The 17,552-nt window shown below is 37.8% G+C and overlaps 1 protein-coding gene across 1 annotated transcript in view; it reads right to left on the reverse strand.

Annotated features, from left to right (window-relative positions):
- Positions 1 to 1,987: 1,987 nt before the first annotated feature.
- LOC124287911 (fatty acid 2-hydroxylase-like) overlaps positions 1,988 to 17,552 on the reverse strand; it is a 31,206-nt gene continuing 15,641 nt past the window's right edge. The window contains 6 exon segments of the mRNA XM_046724399.1: positions 1,988 to 2,267; positions 4,144 to 4,209; positions 4,212 to 4,392; positions 6,268 to 6,434; positions 7,192 to 7,444; positions 9,037 to 9,102. Of these exon segments, the coding sequence (XP_046580355.1) occupies positions 2,209 to 2,267; positions 4,144 to 4,209; positions 4,212 to 4,392; positions 6,268 to 6,434; positions 7,192 to 7,444; positions 9,037 to 9,102 (792 nt within the window). The 3' untranslated portion in view covers positions 1,988 to 2,208.

Consider the following 17,552-nt stretch of genomic DNA (forward strand, 5'->3'; position numbering starts at 1 on the left):
CCGCTTTTAGCAATATTCCAGCAATATCACGGCGGGGGGACTCCAGAAATGGGCTTCACAGATTGTGCCCATGTGGGGAATCGAACCCGGGTCTTTGGCGTTACGAGCCAACGCTTTAACCACTAGGCTACCCCACCGCCCCCCCTTGTCATCACATTCTTACTGTACTTCCCAATATATATACACACAACACCCCCTGTTTTCTACCTCAGCCATTATAGAACAAATTTTACGGATAACAACTTCTTTATTTCGTGAGGGCGATGTTTTGATACAGATTCTTGTACCGTTGCCAAGCAGGAGAATCTGTATTGAAATGTCGCATCCCCTGAATAAAGAAGATGTTCATCCACAGGGTGGAAATAACTTTAAAATTGCTAGTGTACTCTCGCACAGTGGCACATGTAAAGTCACTTGCCCTGATATTTCTTCCACTATACCGACCCGTTTTCTTGCTGATTTTTAAAATGAACAACATAATTAACATTGGAAAGTCAACTGGACACCGGTACAGCGTGAGATACAAATTTGCTTGCCCGACAGAAAAAACACTGGACTCGGACGTCCGGGCAATGGGTTATTTCCACCCCTGATCCATAAAATTTCTTGTTATCTGATTCACCAACATGACAATTACCTTTCTGTTAAGGTTTAGGAACCTATCACCTTTGCACAAACATTCCTGGCATCACATCCGTCATGACTCTCATAGTATAACACAGACTAATAACTAACTCTTAAACACAGACTTATGATGATTTGCTTAATTGCTTTGTGGCAATACAACAATTTCCGCACTTAACTCCAAAAGACTTAAAATTGAGTGCTAAGATTGAAAGGACCAATGCAGAGATTCCATTTACAACTGTATATGAGGGACTCTATAATAGGACATGTTAGGGAAACTACGGATGGTACCGTAAGAATACCATCACAATACTTTGTCCAAGAGTCCTTCCTGTACTTTGAACAGTTGACAAACTGGAGGGTATGCATTGGAACCTTCTTGCACCTTGTAATATCCATTAAGGAGAAACCAAATGAAAAATCACCAAAGAATATGAATATAAGAAATATATCCAAAACATCACGCCATACAGGAAGATTGGAAAATATCTCTACTGTACAAACTCTGCAAAAATACCTCTTCAGCAGAATATAAATATATCAAACTCTGCAATACGAGCCACACTATGTCCATTACATTATCATCCCAGCATCTGGACAATCACAGGCTCTCATAAAACTGCCAACAATCTGCTCATATGCTATATACATACATTAACATTATATACACAGCAAAAACAGGATTTCTATTTCATTCTCATCACACTTAAGTATACAGAAACTGAATATGTAAGATTCACAGAAAGAAGAGATTTTGTGACAAACAAATCCTGGAGTGAAAAATTGAAATATCTAATGGAAAAACTTTCAAGCACTGAAAATGCCTGACAAAACCATGTGTAGTGTAAACAAGCTTTTATGTCTACAATGTGGACTGGTGCATTAAGCCCTTCTATATGCACAAAAAGTGCAAGGAAGATACACATGTATCGGTACAAATAATACAGATGAACATATGGAGATATGAAGGTATATGTATCAATTATGTATCACAATTTTTTCATGAACATCAGAATAGGTTTCCATCATACAATATGTATGGGTTTGCAAACATAATTAAATATCAAGTTTCATAAACAAATTTGGAATCGGTCTCTGGTCATTTCAGATTGACTGGAACTCCTCACACAAAATCACAAATATCGCACTGTGCGCCCATGTGTATAATCCACAACTGGTGATTATTATCATACCTGAATATGCAATAATGTTGTATATACCTTCGTATTAAACAACTATTCTGCCTACATTTTACTAATGATAATTAGATTCTAAAGATCTTCAGCATAAAAAAATGTACAAAAATGCATCAAATTAAAACTAAGTGCACTAGAACAGCCTTATCACAAAACACAAAAAATCAGTTTAAGAGTTTTATAATTTTAGAATCTTGACTAACACTGTCGTCGATATTAGATTCATCACACTTTTCCTAGGCTATAAAGATGTTTGTCAATGTCTACACATAAAACACTGTCAGGATGACAGAACAGAAGGGCTTCCTGTTTCACAGGCGGATGGGATAGCCTCAGTTTCCTTCCATGTCTTCCACAGTCAAACAATCTACGGCAAGGGTCAAGGTCACTCTGTTATGAGAGTATTGAATGGATAATCCCACAGTTTACTTGATATTCCGAAACCTGAAACAGATTAAAAAGGGTATATTATTGAATTAGTGATGTAATACTATATCACTCATGAGAAATACAAATATATATGTTCCACGATGCCTGTGTGTTTTAAGTTGTCCGTATCTTGGCTGACTCTCAGCATTATTCTCATGCTATGACATATTGGGAAACAATATTATTTCTTATCTATGTTGTAAGGTTGCAAGCCCCAGAATGATTTTCTGATTTCAAGTTGCATATAGCCACAACTGATTGACACAAAGGACCCAAACTACAGGGATGGGATGACATTCATTTGGTCAACCATTATGACTGACTGACTGACTGACTGACTGAGTTTAGTTTTACGCCGCTTTTAGCAATATTCCAGCAATATCACGGCGGGGGACACCAGAAATGGGCTTCACACATTGTACCCATGTGAGGAATCGAACCCGGGTCTTCTGCGTCAACCATTATGACCATCTCATCAGTTTAGTTCAGTTCTCATACACGACCACCAGATTGCTGGGGACATATTCTAACCTGGAGTCCCTATAGGCTGTGTGGTTTCAGTGTACATAATTGGTGAGGTGAAATGGGGTTTAATGTCGTACTTCAGAATATTTCGCTCACATGACGATGTGCAAGCGTGTGTATGTGTGGCTGCTTGTACTAGCCCAGACTGAAGCTGGTTTTATAGTGCTAGCTAGCTCACTGAAATACCATGCCGCAGTTAAGCATGAATACCCCACTCAGACACATTATACTGACTCCGAGCCGACCAGTCCTTGTTGTACCCATTAATGCCAAGCGCCGGGCAGGGACCAACAAGTACCATATTTTAACGACTTTTTGGTATGAAGCGTCTGGGGATTGATGCTCTTACCACTACACCATGGCGGCGGTCTAGGTACATAATAAATTATGCATAAGGTCTTTAGTTGAAAAGGACAAAGATGCACAGTCACTTTATGAATAAATACTGTTTTTATGAGCAGACAGTGGCTATAAACTGAATCAAAACCTCATTCCAAACACTTATCACACACTCTCCTACTTACATGTCTGTAAAGGAGTTTGACATAAACAATGCCAATGTTTGCTATTATACATAAAGTGAATAAAAAATATATTTTATCAAATCCATGTGTACATGAAGAGTAATTGAAACACACCGTATATTACCATATATAACTTTGAGGACCTCCCAAACAGCGATCTGTAGAAGGGGATCGGCTTACCTACTGGTTAGACTTTTGTCAAACGTTTTTTTAGGGGGTAAGAAACGACATCGCATCGCTTTGCGTGAACGAATGAACAAGGGAAGACAATTAAACTTCACAAGACAAGATTATTTACCTTTTCAGTTCTAACTTGTTCTTGATGGCATTGTCTTACATGCAGGGATTAACATTACCATGTGTATCTACCGCTGATTTAGTGAAAACCATAAACAAACATAGAGGCTACATCAACCCATGGGCCCCGAGGGACCAGTGAACAACGTATTTATCTTACCGAACACCTCTATGTTAATTTTGAACTGTTTGAAGCACGGGTATTGGATCATAATAAGAAGTACCAGAGTTAGGCAATTAGCCAATAATTGATTTTTAGAGTTATCTCCCTCCCAAATTTAGAGTTATCTTCCTTCAATCAATTTGCATTTACAAAACGTCGTAATTTCCATACATCATACATGACTCAATTATCTGAGATAAAGAATTACTAACACGAAGTACCAAATGAATTCCCAAAGTTCGGCATTCCCAGCAGGTAACATAGAAAATGTAATTCGCTTATAAGCAGGTACATAGAAAATAATAGAAGAGCTCTCAGACAATCAGAAACAACATTTATGTGTGAGGTAAGATAAATAAATGTTTCTACTGCTCTACTTTACCTTTATGCTGTTGTTCAAAATGATGTTTGACGTGGTATCGCTTCAGGTTCTTGAAGTATGTGAGCTGGGTGAGCCATGATGCAGGTAGTAGTGTGTGAGATCATACATCATGTAGCCCAGCACCGTCCCCGAGATGAGGGACAGCGTCATCAGCAGAGGACACACCAGACTTACTCCGGAGTACACTATATACGCCAAGATGTTGGCTGGCACCAACGGAAATACTAGTCGACCCTTCTCCATGGGACACTGCAAGAAATAATGCATCACATGTTTAATTATTCCACACTAAATCAGGTCAAACAGGGTTTAATATTGAGATCAAGATCAATGCACTTATATAAAGCGCTGTGCATAGTGTCACAAGCTTGCATGCATATAATAATAATAACATGGCCACTTATATAGCGCTGAACATAATGAACATCATTAATCCGCCACACATACGTACTGCAACAGCTGCTGCTACAGGTCCTGCTACAGTTACATCTTTCACAACACCTACTGCCACAACTATTGCCACAGCTACATCTTTTACAACATCTACTGCCACAGCTACATCTTTTACAACACCTACTGCCACAGCTACATCTTTTACAACATCTACTGCCACAGCTATTGCCACAGCTACATCTTTTACAACATCTACTGCCACAGCTATTGCCACAGCTACATCTTTTACAACACCTACTGCCAACAGCTACATCTTTCACAACACCTACTGCCACAACTATTGCCACAGCTACATCTTTTACAACATCTACTGCCACAGCCACATCTTTTACAACATCTACTGCCACAGCTACATCTTTTACAACATCTACTGCCACAGCTACATCTTTTACAACATCTACTGCCACAGCCACATCTTTCACAACATCTACTACCACAACTACATCTTTTACAACATCTACTGCCACAGCCACATCTTTTACAACATCTACTGCCACAGCCACATCTTTTACAACATCTACACCTACTGCCACAGCTACATCTTTTACAACATCTACTGCCACAGCTACATCTTTTACAACATCTACTGCCACAGCCACATCTTTTACAACATCTACTGCCACAGCTACATCTTTTACAACATCTACTGCCACAGCCACATCTTTTACAACATCTACTGCCACAGCCACATCTGCCAACACCTACTACCACAACTACATGTTTTACAACATCTACTGCCACAGCTACATCTTTTACAACACCTACTGCCACAGCCACATCTTTCACAACACCTACTACCACAACTACATCTTTTACAACATCTACTGCCACAGCCACATCTTTTACAACATCTACTGCCACAGCCACATCTTTCACAACACCTACTACCACAACTACATCTTTTACAACACCTACTACCACAACTACATCTTTTACAACATCTACTGCCACAGCCACATCTTTTACAACATCTTTACAACATCTACTGCCACAGCTACATCTTTTACAACATCTACTGCCACAGCTACATCTTTTACAACATCTACTGCCACAACTACATCTTTTACAACATCTACTGCCACAGCCACATCTTTTACAACACCTACTACCACAGCTACATCTTTTACAACATCTACTGCCACAGCTACATCTTTTACAACATCTACTGCCACAGCTACATCTTTTACAACATCTACTGCCACAGCTACATCTTTTACAACATCTACTGCCACAGCCACATCTTTTACAACATCTACTGCCACAGCTACATCTTTTACAACATCTACTGCCACAGCCACATCTTTTACAACATCTACTGCCACAGCTACATCTTTTACAACATCTACTGCCACAGCCACATCTTTTACAACATCTACTGCCACAGCTACATCTTTTACAACATCTACTGCCACAGCTACATCTTTTACAACATCTACTGCCACAGCCACATCTTTTACAACATCTACTGCCACAGCTACATCTTTTACAACATCTACTGCCACAGCCACATCTTTTACAACATCTACTGCCACAGCCACATCTTTTACAACATCTACTGCCACAGCTACATCTTTTACAACATTTACTGCCACAGCCACATCTTTCACAACACCTACTGCCACAACTACTACTGCTCCACCCGCTTCCACCATTCATTCCTGTGGTTCCTACCTTATGGTGCTGTCCATGCAACAGGAAGTGCAGCTGGAGGATGATGGGATACTGCGTGGGAGGTTTCAGGTGAAATACCCAGCGATGAATTACATATTCTAGCAGTGTCCACGACAGAGCACCCAGGGCAAACAGATATGGCATCCTGGACACGTTGATCTCAATACCTACAACAAATGTACAGGTATGCTAGCAAGATGTGAAAAGTATATACTTTCCCAAGAAGAAATTAAATACAGAAATTTCAAAAGAACATAGCAAGACAACTGCAAAGTAAGGGGAGATTCAAGGGTTGTAGCTCAACTGGTAACAAAACACTTGAAGTATGTGAATTAACAAATCAAAATTGCTTTGAAAACACAGTATAATAGGGTTCCCAGTAACCTATGCTGATTGTAAGATGGGACTTAATCAATCACATATGAGTACAATGTGTGAAGCCCATTACTAGTGTCCCCCGCAGTGATATTGCTGGAATATTGCTAAAAGCAGAGCAAAACTCAACTCACTCACTTGATCAATCAGGTGGTGAATCTTGATTGGGTTCTTAGTGTCACAGTACCTGTGCTTGATGTTTCTCATAATATAAACCAAAGACTTGTCTAAAAAACACACTTTTATGTAGAGTCGACTGACTTTTCTCATACAACAGAGTGAGTGAGTGAGTGAGTGAGTGAGTGAGTGAGTGAGTGAGTGAGTGAGTGAGTGAGTGAGTGAGTGAGTGAGTGAGTGAGTGAGTGAGTGAGTATTGCTTTACACCACTTTTAGCAATATTCCAGCAATATCATGGCGGGGAAACCAGAAATAGGCTTCACACCAGAAATAGGATTCCCATGTGGGGAATCGAACCTGGATTTTCAGCATGATGAGCGGACGCTTTAACCATTAGGCTACCCCACCACCCAAAAAGACAGAGGAACCAACCTCCTGCCAACCATGGCAGCCACACATCGGGGTGCTCGCTGAGTCCGGTGTAGGCCCAGTAGATCATCGCCAGCATGACGGGCACCCAGTACATGGGCACCATCCACCAAGAACACTTGGAGAAGTATTCCACAAAGTCGGAGTGGAAGAGGCGCAGGGGCAAATCTGTTGGTTGGTGAGTCCACTCAAAGTATTTCTCGCGCAGCATGGGAATCTGTGGGAGAACTGGTTTGGTCCAATCCACAGGATCCTTCTGAAACAAAAACACAGATAATGAAATGAAACTCCATTATCTCTATACAGATGTAAAACATTGATCTATTTCCTAGCCACATGGCTAAATAGTACCCAGTAGTATAGCCAAAGCAATATCTTAGAAGCCACTTCAATTTTTCAAGTAGGTAATTTTCACAGCCACATGGTTCTATCTTCATGGAACCTAAGCAACATTTTAAAAACTGAAAAAATTTAAGCTAACTTCAAATGGTAAAACTTAATGAAAATGGGTAATGTTTCCCCAATACAAACAAATTACATCCCTGTTCTGGCCGATGCAGAACTCTCACCATGCTCACATGTGTCTGAAACAGATACACCCCTGGATCTGGACCACTGTTCCCAGGATGTCAATAAGGTTCCTCCATAATCCTGTTATAGCTGATTCAGCTATATTTTGTACACTCCCATCTATCGATACAGACATTGGCTAAAGCCATCTGTATATTGTCGTGTATAAGAGAGCAGGCAGGCAAAGAAATAAGTAAAAACAAAAATAACAAAAAAAAATTATCACTAATTGAGTAGCTTTTCTTATGCAATCATAAATTTAGATCACTAGGTAATAGGCTTAATACATAATTGATGTAGATCTTGAATTTTTTCAAAATAAATAGTGAGGGAGCCTACTTGTTGAGACACTTTCTTGTCACACCAAATACCTGGGTTTGATTCCCCACATTGGTCCAACGTGTGAACCACATTCAAGGTGTTCCCTGCAGTGACATTGCTGGAATTTTGTTCAAGCCAGCGTAAAAGCTCACTCTCTCTCTCTCACTCACTCACAACAGCCTGCTGTGACATGCAATTAACACTTACTTCTGTGCACAATAAGCTTGAATGGCTATTGAATAGTATTATACTATACTGGACAAAATAAGTTAGGGATATTGGTATTTTTATGATTGATATTTTATCAGTGTGTCAACGAATAAATAGATCATTATTCATAATTTCAAAATTTACATAAATCCCTAACTATTTTTGTCCAGTATATTATAATAAACACATGACATGCTACTATATGTACACTCATCTAATTATTTTAATCATTTGATTTTCCACTTTATATAAATAATTAATATGTTACCATAACAATAATCACTCGGCATTATGTCAGGTGAAATATGAAGACACAAAATTCTCTCTTTCTTCACTCACAAAGCAAAGACAACCTTACGATCAGAAAGGTGAGGTGAGGTGAAATTGGGTTTATCGTCGTGCTTGAGAATATTTCGCTCATATGACGACGTGCATGCGTGTGTATGTGTAGGTGCGGCTGCTTGTACTAGCCCAGACTGAAGCTGGTTTTATAGTGCTAGCCCACTGAGATACCATGCCGCAGTGAAGCATGAATACCCCACTCAGACACATTATACTGACTCCGAGCCGACCAGTCCTTGTTGTACCCATTAATGCCGAAATTTTTCAGGCGAGCGCCAGGCAGGGACCACGATCAGAAAGGTTTCAAGCTAGTACAGCTTTTTGTTGACCTGTTAAACATTTGAAGTGGTGACTCTTGAGTGAGCAGGAACTGAATATATACAACCGACATTGTGAAGTACTTACATAACCTTCCTGTCTGTTGTAGAAGTACTTGGCATTTGGCTTCCCCATCAAACACAGGTCTTCATCCTGGAAACAATACAACACGTTTTGTTACATCAATTGATAACAATGTTGTAGCACTTCAACAAGGGCTCTATAGTCTGTTTGCAGTGAAAACGTACCGGTGAATTGCACTTTAAACAAAAATGTAAATCGAATAAAGTGAAATTAAGATTGCAAATCCTCATAATTCTACCTTGCCAATTGAACATTTAAATCTTAGATTTTTATTCAACTTATGAAAAAGTTGTTTAACAAACGATCATAGTTTCAAATCGCTAATAATGGTTTGTATTACAAGGGGGTAAGCGCATTAGTTGGAACAGTGAAACAAATGCACGTGCGGTAAGTGATGAGCGTTAACTTAGACCAACCCTACTTGATCTCGGTGTTTCATTTTATGTGCATACCCCCTTGTAATACAAACCAATAATACCGATTTGAAACTATGATCGTTTGTTAAACAACTTTCATCCCAAGTTGAATAAAATTCTGAGATTTAAATTTTCAAATGGCAAGGTAAAATTATGAGGATTCGCTATCTTAATTTCACTTTATTTGATTTACTTTTTTGTTTAAAGTGAAATTCATCGGTCCGTTTTCACCGCAAACAGACTATAGTCAAGTTAGAGTTGTTTCCCTTTCCCTCTTTTTGTGGTGTTCATTAATTTTACCGCTGAGTTATCTCCCTTTGTACATCGTAAAGCAAAAAGCGTTGCTAACGCTTCCAATATGCAAGGTCTAATCAATGTTTTTCCTTATGCATTAATGGTTCCACCATGATGTAAGTAATCAAATAATGTTTATAACATCACCATTAACGCCATGAAGTATATTTTCTCAATATACCATAGTATTAGGTATGTAATTTACCTAACCTAAATATTGTAAGGCTCAGCTACGGTAGTCACAAGATGGCGGATTCTCGTCTGCTCATCTCACTGTTCATGTATTCAATGTATTTCAGCTAATATAACGATTCGTGTTATCTAGCATTGTTTAAAGCATTCATAAATGCATTGTATTAAGGTATTGGAACTTAACAAGGTTATTTCTTTATTATTTCAGTTCTTACCACACACTCTACAACAATGCCTGGTACATAACAAACTTCACTGTAAAGGAACTGTCAACAGTTATGGATTAAAACAATGGAAGCTTCAAGTTTGTTTTGAACTGTTGGGACTGTTTCCGGAGTTTCCTGGTTATATAGACTAACAACTATTCTCTGAAATAAACCTTTTTTAACTGAAAAAAGTTCATAGTAAAAAAATAAAAAATATAATGAAAAAGAGCCCTGAGACTTTCTTAAGCTGAGGAAATCTAGACTTGCCACATTTTCTAGACTTGCGTGGGCTTTCTTGGATATATTTGCTTCAGGGTCTGTACGACAGACTACTGGTTATACTACCTGTCCTCAGACAGAACACAACATATAGATGTGTCAGCATGCACAATTATTCTGGGAAAAGAATATAGGTCCTCCACAAAGTCAGAGGTGACTGAAAGGGCTGGGGGTGGAATTTAGTGAACTGCTTGATGCAGGTCATCGTAACCCAATTGTCTAGATGTATGCTCATGTCACCAATCACTGCATGATGTAGTCTTGACTTGATTATTTACTGATCACAATGCTAGAGCAGGAATGCTGTCAGGTATGGTATTAAACGACAAAAACACAAACATACTACTCTGCCTCACCGATCCCTCAACAAAATACAAATGAGGCCCAAGGCAAACAATGGTAAAAGATCTGAGAAGAGTGATAATTGAGTTACATGTGTTTACTTAGACTAAAATCGAGTCTTTGAAAAGAACATATTTTACAGAAAAAAAACAGTTCGTAAGTTATAGTCACAATATATAATGAAAAGGAAGCCATAGATTTTCTTTATCTTCCTAAAACTGCGGTAATCTAGACTTGCTACATATTCTAGACTTGCATGGGCTTTCTTGGATATATTTGTTTCAGGGTCTGTATGGCAGACTAGTTATTAACTGTAAACCATATTGCTTCTTGACAGGAGCCGTATAACCCCAGCCCTCTATTAGACTTGCAGTATTCATTCAAGTTGACAAAAAAATGTAGGGCACTTTTGAGGCCATGAAACAATGTAGTGTTATTTTTAAAAAGATATGTCATTTGTAAAGATGATCAGCAAACTACTCTGAGATTCTTCCTTTTCGCTTGGCACGTAAGGGTGCTTGTAACACGAAACATGATTTTCAAGTCATCCACTCCCAATTCAGGCAAAGAAAAGAAAAACAAAGACACTTTTCTGGAAAAAGTGGTCACTCTGGTACAATGTTTCACCCCCAGTGACAGAAGAGCTGTATCAGCTCCTTACAGCATTCATTTCATGCCGTCTGCTGTGTTATGGAACAGTGTGTCATGCTTTGTGAAGGAGCTTGCTTTGTAACACTGCTCACTTCCGCAGATGGAATTGTATTATCCACATGAGGTTCATATGTGTTGGATACCATGCACCCAACTTCTACATGTCAGTGATAATTCTTACATCACAGGACTAGAAACTTCTGCCCTGACTTTTGACCAAAAGTACAACAAATCCTCAAACTGCATTGTCTTATTCCGCATACTGATATCAAGGTGGCATAAACCAAGTGGATTCAGGGGAGATGTCAAAACAGCAACAACAGTAGATATCATCATCATCATCATCATCAACATCATCATGTTGACTCATGCAAGCAAGTAAAATTACATTCTTACAACGCCAGTACTCAAAGATTTTTCCAGAATTTAAAATGAACTCTTGGCAGACAAAATGAGTAAAAAAACAAACTAATCTTGTTAAAAATATGACAGGGTTTTACATGACACGGGATTCCTGCGTATTTGACGCAACAATTTTGTTAAAGACTTTCAAAATATTTTCATACGAGTCAAGCTTGACGCAAGTTTTATGAGTGACCCTCAGAATTCAGTTCAGAGTCAATAAAATCGATTTGATAGCAAACAATGATAGTTTTTTGTGAGGTCTTCATTAATTTAGATATTTCTTTCAATTCATGTTAATAACTGTATGTTACAGTGAATAAATCACAAGCATGATTATTTGTTCAGTATACTGGAGTTTGTTATGACTGAACTGAACTGTGACAAACATACTATTATCAACTAACATATAAATGACAATACAACACAAAACAATAAAATCTTTGCAAAACTCTTGCTTTTTGATATACACACATATATATATTACGCAAAGATTTTCACGACTCCCAAATATTGAAAATGGCTCCCCAAAATAAGTACTGTGGGTCACCATGACTCTCTTTTATAAAAGTCTGTGTAAAACCCTGATATGACTTCCTAAAAAGTCATTTTCTTTAATTGAACATTACTGAACACTTCAACAGCCTCTACTTTTTATAGTTATTTGTAAAATGCAGGTTAATTCTGCAAGGCTGTAACAATAGTAACTGCAACAGAACAGTACAATTCGGCCAACAAGGATATTGGGAAATGTTTTACAACTGCTCTAGACTTGGGTCCGAAAATCAACTTCTGAATCAGTCAAGAAAACCCATGAATAGTACAGCTATAGCTCTATCACACTGACATTACTCCCCAATAGGTCAGCTCGACATCTACGAATAGTTGTATCACACACACCACGGCATGCAAAGAGCAGTATGAAAACCTATATGGCTGATAAATAACGGTAACGACAACATAGCACTGTTATCCAGGCCATCTGATCCGTTCATGACTGGCAGCTTGACAAATGATACTGATATTAAATTCCTAGCAAATTTTAGACTAAAACAATCAGAGATGTATTGAAGAAATTTGTAAATTGATTTGGGGGTTTTTCCGAGTGTCGTCACTTCTTAACTGATTAAAAAAGAAAAATTATTCATTGAGGAAATGAGGCTTTCTTATCTCAGTTGGCATATGCTGTTTGGAGGGATATTTTGTCTGGTCTTTCAACAGTTTATCATACCGATCCCTCTTTTCATATCTTGCTAAAGAGGTAAGGGTATCACATTGCTTGCATAGAAGCAAACCCTTCCTCAGCAGTTGTCGAGGATGCTTGGTGCAGCGTGAGTCACTGCCTGTCTGCACACTTCATATTTAGAGTACCTGAGTAAGTTAATATTTGACGTCACACAAGCAGTATCTCAGCCAGAGAAATGAGAACTGTATTCACATGCATTGTTAAAGTTAAACAAAAATATCAGATACAGTCCAAAACAAACAAGTCAAATATACGTGCCAGTAAGACATATTGATACGAATATATTAATTACAATAAATACAGAGTTATATTCACAGATTATGATAGTCTGTCTTCTAGACCCAAGAGAATAAATAAAAAACTCAAACCAACTCAAATCTGGAATGAAACTAAGCATTGTTCAGGATTGCATTAAGATATATATTTTCAATTTGTTTTATTAACCATGTTAACAGTTTTCAGTGACATTTTTATATGATGGATACTCAGTTTTAAGTAAGTTAATCATATTTCTGGTGCTAAATGTTAGTCCAATTTATTTTAGGATCAGATACTGATTTACAACTTTATTGACCGAAACTTCAACATGGATAATTCGTGGAATTACTTCTATTTATATCACCTGCTACTAAAAATTAAAAACCTAAAATGTTCAGCATAAGATAGTTAAAGATGTTTGCTTCTGCTTCGATTAGAACAAAACTGAATTACACATATTATTCATCATTTCCTACAAACAATGGAGATATAATCCTTGTCTCCCTGTCCCCTCTCAACTCGTCTTAAGTGCTTGTACTGTATTTTCTAGTGTCATGTTAGTTATTATTTTATTTATGTTAGTAAATTTATCATAGGAAGTAATATGGTGTTTTGGGTAACAACTTTATTGACCAAAACTTCAAACATGGATAATTCCTTCCAACAATGGAATTACTTCCACATTATTTTCCCTATCACCTGCTACTAACAAAATAAAACTAGAATCCTTCCCAAGTCCTTTTCTCAATTCTGTCTCACAGTCCTTGAACTGTGATTATTTTCCCTACTGCAAACCCCTAAATAAGAAGTAGTTCCTTCCAAAGCTGTTTATTTTCCCTACTGCTGCATAGATTAGAACAGTCCTTTAGGGTAGTCTGTCTCACAGTCCTTGAACCTTATTATCCTACAAACAATGGAGATTCCTTCCCACAGTCCTTTAGGGTAGTCTGTCTCACAGTCCTTGAACCTCTCCCCTGTCCCCTAATGAAGTCTTAAGTGCTTGTAAATGAAGTATTTTCTAGTGTCATGTTAGTTATTATTTTATTTATGTAGTACGGTCTCATGGTGAAACATATATAAGGAATATGGTGTTACATGGGTAACATACGCTTCTGATTTGCTCCTTTGCAACTATTCTGTCTCACAGTCCTTGAACCTTATTATTTTCCCTACTGCCTCGCCCTCCCTGCAAACCCCTAAATGAAGCAAGTCTAGATTTCTTCCCACAGTCCTTCGGGGTAGTCTGTCTCACAGTCCTTGAACCTTATTATTTTCCCTACTGCCTCGCCCTCCCTGCAAACCCCTAAATGAAGCAAGTCTAGATTTCTTCCCACAGTCCTTGGGGGTAGTCTGTCTCACAGTCCTTGAACCTTATTATTTTCCCTACTGCCTCGCCCTCCCTGCAAACCCCTAAATGAAGCAAGTCTAGATTTCTTCAGATGGATTTATTTGTTACTATCAAAATTAAATATATTCAGACACTAAGTTTTAGTCAACTTTGTAACAAAAAACTCTTTCAACTGTAAAGGTACCATGTTGTGAAAGGAAATATGCTTGACAATGAACTTTCATTACATGGGAAATACTTAAATTGCTAATCAATATCAAGTTATTGCATCTCAAACTAGACTAATGTTTAGTCTCTGAATATATATAATTTTGATTGAAACAAACAAACCCATTTAAACTGAAAAGGAACCCCAGGGAGAGCAGAGATTCCTGAACCTGGGGAAATCTAGACTTGCTTCATATAGGGCTTTAGCACTGCAGGGAGGGCAAGGCTGTAGGGAAAATAATATGGTTCAGGGACTGTGAGACAGACTAATCTCAAACTAACATGACTGTTTTGAATGAATCACATACTTTAATCAATGGTGACCAAATGAACTTTGTTATGTACACTTTGGTATTTGGTTTTATCACAGCACATTATCAAATGCTGAGATAACCTAATTTTCATCTGTTTCTTGTTTACGTCTACAATACTCCACCTCTGTCCGAGCAGCCTGCAAACATGGCAAATAACCAGGTCTGTCCAGGCAAACCAGTGGTTGACATTATGAAGCACTTTTACACAGGATACAGTGACAGGTTATCATATAAGAAAGTTTGACCACTTGCGCTGCAACGAATCCACTAAGAGGCGAATATGGTACATATCACGAATATTGTGTAACAAACATGTTTATTAGTTAACAAACACAATAAGTCATCAGTTGGCGTATTATTCATTATATTCAGTGAAATAATAACAAAATATTTATTTGACAAGTTTTGACCATGTTGAGAGTGTTAATTTATCAAAACAATGACCACTGACTACAAAGGTGACCACATTACTGTCAAACTGAATGCACAGATGCCAACCCCAAAGTGTTGCAAATAGTAGTTTCAAAGATCAAAATTAGTATTTTGACCATAAAATTAGCAGTCATGGTGGATTCAGAGAAAGATAATAGGACACTAATCAAGAGTGAAGCTTTAATTTCACATACCTCCAACAGCAGATTTCCAAATTATCAGCATTACATTTCTTTTTGTCGTCTCTTATTGGCGAAAATGTATGTTTTTGTCTATATATCCTAATTTTAATGAATTTTCTTCAAATTTCGTAGAATTTCTATTGCAGTCGTATTGGCGTAGTTAGAGGCTAAAATTCGTAGCGACTACGATGAAATCGTAGAGGTTGGCATCTCTGTGAATGTATAAGAGTGCTGGCTAATATCCTGCCTGGCTTGGATATATTCCATTTTGTATATCTTAGGCCAGACCAATTTTACTTCTTGTTTTACGGAGTTTTGTCCTCAGAAAACCTAAAGGCAGGAGGGAAAAAAAAAAGAAAAAGAAAAATTACCAGTCAAAGTAATATTCCTTCTAAATACTAAAAGTATTTTACTTTTGGCAATTTATGAAGTGTATATGGGGCAAAAAAATAAGCAATCTAAAAAAAGATTTTCTTGTAAGTTTACATTATTTATTTTATTTTTTGATTAGGATTATATTTTTTGAGCGGGAAAAATAATTGTTACTTCTTTTCTTATTCTAGAAAAAACAACTGGCAGATATGTAAAACAAGAAACAACATTGGTCTGGCCTTTGTTTGATAAGTAACACTCAACCTCAAGTAAAAACACTCCTTTCTAAAAAATAATTAATTAATTTTCAATTCTAGTGATCATTAATAGCGAACTGATTCCATAAACACTATGGTTTGATTTATCAAATACTGACCTACTGCCTCCCCCAAATTTAGTCACGTTTTACTAAAAACAGCAAAAGGACTTGGCACCTATTACATCCTGACCTGCCTCCTATTGGGTCTGATGTCTGTGATGTCGCCATTGAGAAATGGGCCACGCACATTGTACTTGTGTGGTGATCGAACCCAGGTCTTCTGCATGAAGAGCAAATGCTGAACTACTCCTCCCCCCCTCTAATGATGTTATGAATACATGTATATTGAACAAAGAAAACACAACATATGCAAGTATGGATTATTCTAAACCAGAACTTACAAATCGACAATTTCTACACTTATATACAGTCAAACATTGTTGTGTCAAACTTATTTTCCCTCGAATGAAACAGTTATCCCTGTATATCCCTTAATAATCATTATATTGTGGTTTTGTCGAATCTCAGACAACACAAAGTATTTACGTAAGTCCCTTAACTTCAATACAACACTATTTCAATGTACATATCTGAGTGAGTGAGTTCAGTTTTACGGCAATTTTAGCAATATTCCACTAATATCACAGTGGGGCACACCAGAAATGGGCATCTGTACCCATGTGGGGAATCGAACCCATGTCTTTGGCATGACGAGCGAGGGCTTTAACCACTGGGCTATCCCACCACCCCCTTTCAAACTGAGAGGTGTTCCTCATCCACGAACTAGCTCAGCAGTAACCACGGTAAGAAATTCATTCTAACAATATCATCACATGACAAGACATGTTTTTTCTTTAAGGAACTACCCTAAGAATTCAGTCACAATGACAATGTCTCGTAATGCATTTCCATCAAGCACAGGACGTCAGAGTGACTGATATGATCAGCGTGACAGGGGAGATTTAAGATATTGTTGATAATTCTGTGGCGAATATAAGTGTTAGCCATCACAGATCAATTGGCTGATCATCAAAAGCTAACAACCAAATATGAGTTCAACAGGTCATGCATGCCATTAACTGGCATAAACTGGCACTACGAGTCTAGACACAGATCAAG

This window comes from Haliotis rubra, unplaced genomic scaffold (assembly GCF_003918875.1).
Source record: "Haliotis rubra isolate DU_JTF1 unplaced genomic scaffold, ASM391887v1 Scf408, whole genome shotgun sequence".
NCBI lineage: Eukaryota > Metazoa > Mollusca > Gastropoda > Lepetellida > Haliotidae > Haliotis > Haliotis rubra.